Source organism: Olea europaea, chromosome 23 (genome assembly GCF_002742605.1).
Source record: "Olea europaea var. sylvestris chromosome 23, O_europaea_v1, whole genome shotgun sequence".
In the NCBI taxonomy this organism is placed as follows: Eukaryota; Viridiplantae; Streptophyta; class Magnoliopsida; order Lamiales; family Oleaceae; genus Olea; species Olea europaea.
Window position 1 is genome coordinate 5,724,888 of NC_036259.1, and position 6,403 is coordinate 5,731,290.

At 30.9% G+C, this 6,403-nt stretch overlaps 1 protein-coding gene across 2 annotated transcripts in view; it reads right to left on the reverse strand.

Annotated features, from left to right (window-relative positions):
• The window catches only part of LOC111372193 (protein ENHANCED DISEASE RESISTANCE 2-like), a 9,470-nt gene extending 7,897 nt beyond the window's left edge, over positions 1-1,573 (reverse strand). Inside the window, exons 1-4 of one of the 2 annotated variants that reach the window (XM_022994408.1) lie at positions 1,038-1,571; positions 635-709; positions 485-538; positions 292-407 (exon numbers count right to left, since the gene is read on the reverse strand). In XM_022994408.1, the coding sequence (XP_022850176.1) occupies positions 292-407; positions 485-538; positions 635-709; positions 1,038-1,184 (392 nt within the window). In that variant the 5' untranslated portion in view covers positions 1,185-1,571. Of the gene's footprint in view, positions 1-291; positions 408-484; positions 539-634; positions 710-1,037 lie in introns of both variants that reach the window. The other variant, XM_022994409.1, reaches the window with a different exon arrangement.
• Positions 1,574-6,403: the final 4,830 nt, after the last annotated feature.

Genomic DNA, 6,403 nt, shown 5'->3' on the forward strand with positions numbered 1-6,403 from the left:
CCCCCCCCCGCCCAACCAAAAAAGAAACAAAATAAAAAGAGGAAATAACTGAATGAATAAAATTGCTGTTCCAATACAAAATGCAAAAAAGTTGAAGACATTCACACAAAAAATCTGAATTTATCAAACTTCCAATTTCGAAATAAGCTATGGTAAAATTTGATTTTTTATTTGATTTTAATCTTATTAGTAAAATAAAATTGATTCAGACGATTTGAAAAAGATGCAGTTCTTGAAGATTCCCATCTTGAAAAATTGTCAGGGTGTTCAAGAATAGCAATGTAATCTCACCTGTAAGGCTGCCATATCCTTCTTGATGAATCTTCTGAATTTTTTACTGGTTTAAGTGCAGCATCCTGTAAACAATGGATCCACCTAGCAGCTTCCTCTGAACTGGTAGCCCCCAACTAAAAAATTTGAACTATAGGGTCATCCACTAGTTGCTGTATTATCAGCTTTAAATCAAGAATGAAAAAATGAATACCTTCAGCTGATCATTATGATTAGAACTATTATACAATGTGAAAATGAAAAACACCTGCAATTTACAAGAAAATTCATCTATAAGTATAAAAGTAAAGTAGGTTTCACTTAATCTATCGTTGATGAAACATAAGCTTATTCTAAATCCCACTTTTCTACGATGGCTCTCTCTTCCATTATCCGTAACTCGAATGCAGGAGTCTATTATTGCACTTCTCACAGGCTCCTGACACAAGAAAGAGTAAATTAATAACACATCAAATAAGGTCAGGATCCAAATGATGCATCATTTATGTAGTCATCACGTGTGTATCTTGGAAAGAATTAGCAAGACAGCACAACATTTATCCTCGTGTCTGCTACTTTAACAACAAATTTTAGAAAAATAAAAAACATTTACCAAAAACTTTATTTATCCAAATATATTCAATTTATATCAACACATACATATACATAATACATACATGCACACACATATACACACGATATTACGCAGATATTGTATGTATGTGCTTAAATCATGATAATTTCATATTTCAGAAAAGAAGAAGTACCTCTGTTTCGGTAGAAGGGATTGATCTAAAGCTCTTGAGGCAGTTGTCTTCAAGAATAAAGTACCTTTTACGTGAATAATGTAGCCCAAAGCGGTTGAAACGAATCAGATAAAGCCATCCCTCCATTTTCCTTTCATTTTCTGCCATTTCAATGTCCCAAGATTCCCAAAAAGGAGAAAAAAAAATCCCACCTTTTTGTGATATTCTCCTTTAATTCAAAAATCCATTTCAAGAAAGCTACAAATTCCTTTTAATCAAGTATCTACAAAAATAAACAAATCAGTAATTCATAATCATGTGAATATGCGGGACGTATACGTATACGTATATGTTTGTTTATATATAGAAATGAAGAGAATTTTGGGAGGGTGAGTAAGATGATGTATGATCCTCAGATTCCAGCAGAAGAATCAGAGAATCAAATGCAAAATGCCAGTTTTTTCTTGGCAAATTGCATATGCCTCTCTCTCTCTGTTTTCTTCGTGCTGTTCTCTCGCTTGAATACAACTGGTTCCGGTGTTTGCAGGAAGTTGGCAACCATTGTTCTTTTACTAGAATGCCCTTTTTAGTTTTATTTATTTTTTTAGACCCTTGGCTCAACTTTTGGGGGTTCTTTCTTTATTTTTGACCCTTGGTACCAAATTTGATTTTTAGGGTTTTGAAAATGATTTGACTCATTCATTCATTGGTTTGCCCCAATTTTTTATTTTGTCACAAAGATAAAGGTTAAAGAAAAGTGAATGTGTTACTTGTGTTTTAACTTTAAATAGTTTTGACTTCAAATAATTGGTACGTACACCCTGATAAAATATAAATAGTTAGAGGCAAGAGAAATTAGATAAAGTATCTCGATTTTGGCCTTCTTGTTTTAGTTATGATAGTAATGAAACTATACATATCTTGTTGACATTGTAAAACATTATTCAAATTCTACTTATTTGATAGTATTTATCTTACTGGATAATATTTGATACCTAGTATTGAATATAATAAAATAATTCGACAGTAAATACTTTTTTTAAAAAAATTTAATAATATTATACAATAGGAAAATGTTATGTATATACCTTATGGTGTACACAAATGCATTACACCCTCTCACATGCAGGGAGCCCACGAATATTTTATTATATGTGGGCTTCCTCCATGTGAGGGGGGTGTAATGTTTTGTGTACATAGCATTTCCCTATCCAATATTGCATAATCTACAGTAAACTATTATATTATGCGTGCATTGAGTAATTCTTACACTAAATTGGTTTGAAAGGCAAGGATGTCTAAATTGTTTTATAAGCCGATGTAGTTAAGACTTTCATTTAGTTGAAGTCGTTATAGCCTATTCCTCTTATCATAATTGATGTCTATGTTGGTTTATGTTCAAATAATAAGTTTCCGTTGGAAGTACTCTCTTGGTTATTTTATACACAACGAGGCCATTCCAGAGGTGAACATATTCGAATATCAAATTTATAAATATGTTGAATATTACTCATCTTTGAAATCTGCTTGAAAAAAATGGTTATAAAAATATTTGTAAGTTTTTAAACTTAATATTGTGAAACTTAACAAGTGAAATTACTTTTTGTTGATTCGACACTCATCTTCGAAAAATGTCAATAAAGAAAGTATAAAATACCAATTGTTCCTTCTTTTTGTACTTACATAGAACTTGATTTATATTAGGTGGAAGGATAGTTTGGGAAAATACACAAGTGTTCAAGAATTTTTGCTTGCTTTGTAGAATGATTTTGTACTTATAATAAAGAAATGTTACTTGTTGAGTTGTATAAAATATAAGTTATCTTTGCTGACAACATTTGTCTTGTTCAACTCATCTTGTTTAATTAAAAAATAAGGTTTTTGGACTGCGAAGGATTCCAAGTGGATGGTATATATCTTTTGCCTTCTCATTACCTCCCAAGAGGTGTAAAACAAGTTGCTTGTTCAAGAATAAGTAGATTATTGAACACTATAATTTTATTTCATATAATTCAATTGTTTATGTTAATGACAAATGTAAATACAAGGTGATAATTAATTATTTATATTTGATGCTAGATGGCACCAAATAATACGACGTAATTACCTACTCTCCCCTCCCTAGATTCTATCCACCCCAGAAATCGAGGTGAATTTGGGTGATACTTCACCAATTCAAGTATTGAACGCTCGAATGTGTGGACTAGAATGTCTAAGTGACTTTATGTGGATTTTATTTAAATCGATAGAGTTTAATTTTTTTGTTGATCAATTCTAGCCATGCTCTTTTACTATACATATATTGAATATTCACCTTATTTTGTTTTTATTAAGAGCATGTATACCTTAGCTTATAAGTAAGGTGGGAATCAGCGTGGTTCTATGTTGGTATAAATGAAAATGATATTAAATTGTTGAGAAATTGAACTGCTCTTTCTAATATATTAAGTTTTGAAGGTGAAACTCCAACTTCATATAAATTATATGATAGCCATATCTTACACATAGTTGTGTGAACGTATGAGATGAATATCTCAATGAAAGTGTATATCCAAAGTTAATGGTGAGAGCCAAAAAAATAAAATAAAATCATGATTAGCTCTCAAAGTGATAGTATCCATGGTGAGGTGGTTGTCCATAACTACAATAGAAGAGTTGAATGACTAAGCTATTACTTTGGAGATAGACTTGATGTATTACTTCGTTTGATAAGAGATTCTTGTGAAAGTAAAACATAAGTTTTAAGTTGACTAAACATGAAAATAGTCTTGAGTTTATGAGCGTTAAGCAAATTGAACGACCATTTCTCCTAAGAATATCTTTAAGAGACTCTTTAAATCTGAGATGTTCTCTATTTTATAGAATCAATCATTAAAATCATGCTTTAAAAAACTCTTTAAATTAATGTTCTTTATTATTGAAGAGCCAAATCCACTTTCTATAATTAAATGCATTCAAAGTGTTTCAATTTTCAATGTAGAAAAATAATCTAGAGAAAAATTAGTTAAAATAAAATATAGAAAAAAATAATAAATATTGTTTGGAGTAGTAAAATTAAGTTTTAAATATAAAGAGTTTGTTGAAGTACTTCAACATTTTAACTCTAAATTTATAAATGCTCTCCAAATAATAAAATATGATTTTTAAAAATAGAGAATCTCTTGAAAATACTCTAATATGTTAATTTTTATAGACGAACATCAAGTTCTAAATTAGTTAAGACAAATTAGTAAGTAAATATTGAAAGAATGAAAGCTTAGTAGTTTAATCTTACTATTAAAATGTGATTTATTTTGACGTTAAGATAACAACTACTTTCAAAATAAATTACTTTTCCGTTTGGTAGGCTGATAGAGCAAGTCTGATTTGTATGCTGTATTTTGTCAAAGGCAAGAGGCAGAATATATGTGGGGGCAGAAGGTGCCTCTCTAAATTTATATTATGTCGCCGTTTGATTCTCATTCTTTCACCATAAAAATGAAAAATATGATCGTTATTTATCACATCAAACCACCATATTAGACTTTTTATCTTTTGTGTGAGTCCCGTAATGATTATATTTTGTATTCTCATTCTTTAAAAAATGGGAATCAAACGGGGCATATATCAATATTAAATGAAAATAAGTGGAAGATCCATTTAAGACTATAGAAGAATAATGTTACTTATACATAATGGAATTACAATTTACATATAAATGACATGTCAAAAAGAAAGTGAGGAAGTTTTTTCTTTTATTTTATTGAATAAATTTTGATTAAATTATATCTTATCACATCATATATATATATATATATATATCACAATCGCTTATAGACTGTGATCAGGATAAAGCCAAGATCATCATGTCACCAGTTAACCCAGGTTATTGGTCGCATCAATGGGTCAATTCAGATTTTATACACCCTAAATTATTTTTAACTAAAATAAAAGTAACACAAATTGCTTATAAAATAGTAAATTTCACCAAAAAATAAAAAATAAAAAATTAAAAGTTACTAAGCTCTGGTTTGAAATTTTTTTTTTTAAATCATTTTTCTCACATACTCAACCATTGTTTAGTAGTTTTTTATAAAAGTTGATTGAAAAGTTGTGGGTCCAATGAAATATATGATTAAAATTATTTGTTGATTTTGACTTAAATTAAAATTTGAATTTTTATCGATACCAAACAAGGGCTCATTTTGAACTGCACATTTAAAAAAATAAATCATTATTCACATTTTCTTGTAACTTTTTTCTATTTGTAACTTTTTTCTATTTTTTTAACTACATATTCTCCAAAAAAATCACTTCTCAAAAATGCAAATTCATGCAAGGGCTAACTAAAATTTTTGAATGAGACATAATTTTACTACTCAAAGGAATAATCAGTCAACTATGTACTTTACAATCTAATGCTTGTTCGATTTTCTCTGGTCTGTATTTTGTGCTTAAGTTTTAGGGTTTGAGTTATGTACACAGTGAAACTATTTTCAAAATTGAATGGTGTTGACACAAAAAAATGTGCCAACAGGTGTCGGATTCCATTGAAATACACGTAGGTAGGTTGTAACATGCGATCACAAGTTATGAACTGATAATAATCCAAAAGTGTAAATATAAGGGATGTTGTACGTCAATGACCGAACGGATAAGGACTCCGGCCTTCACCTCGTGAAACTATGGCGTTATGACCGCTTATCCCAGAAGAATCAACAAGAAATAAATGGCATGAATGTAGCTGTGCTAATTTTACAAGAACGAAAAACAAGTATTTTGTAGTATCAAGAGTTGCATTATTTTTCCCTTTATTACATTGGGGGAAGGGGTATCTATAGAGTTATAAATGAATAGTGAACTTTGGATGGGGTATACGTGGTCTCATCTCCTTAATTTAAGTATCTAATTATAGGCATCAACTTTGAAATGTTAGCCTATAGTGCACTCAATACTCATGCAGAGCCGCTACTTTTGTTGACAAGACTCGACAATCGTACTCTTGACTAATGTTCCATCAATCATGCCTAGAAGATTTCAGGCACAGATTCAGGATCTCCCTCACGTAGGTTGGCACTAGGTGGGGGGTCTTCATACTTTTACAAGGCTATGTGCCTCAAAACTTCGAGTTTCGACTAGTGGATGAGATAGGTCTCGAAACGTAATTCTTGGTGCTTGTAAGCATGACTTCGTCGAGGCGATTCCAATGCTGTAAGCAGGATGGATATTTCTGCGGCAGAGACCCTAAGCCTCGATAACACGTGTGTGTCATTGTCACATGGATAGCATGGCCCTCGGCTTTGGTGCCACGCATGCCTCCAAGGATCACCATTTCACTTGTAACTCTATAAATACCACCCAATGTAACAAAAGCCGGAATAATGCAACTCTCGATACTACAAAACACT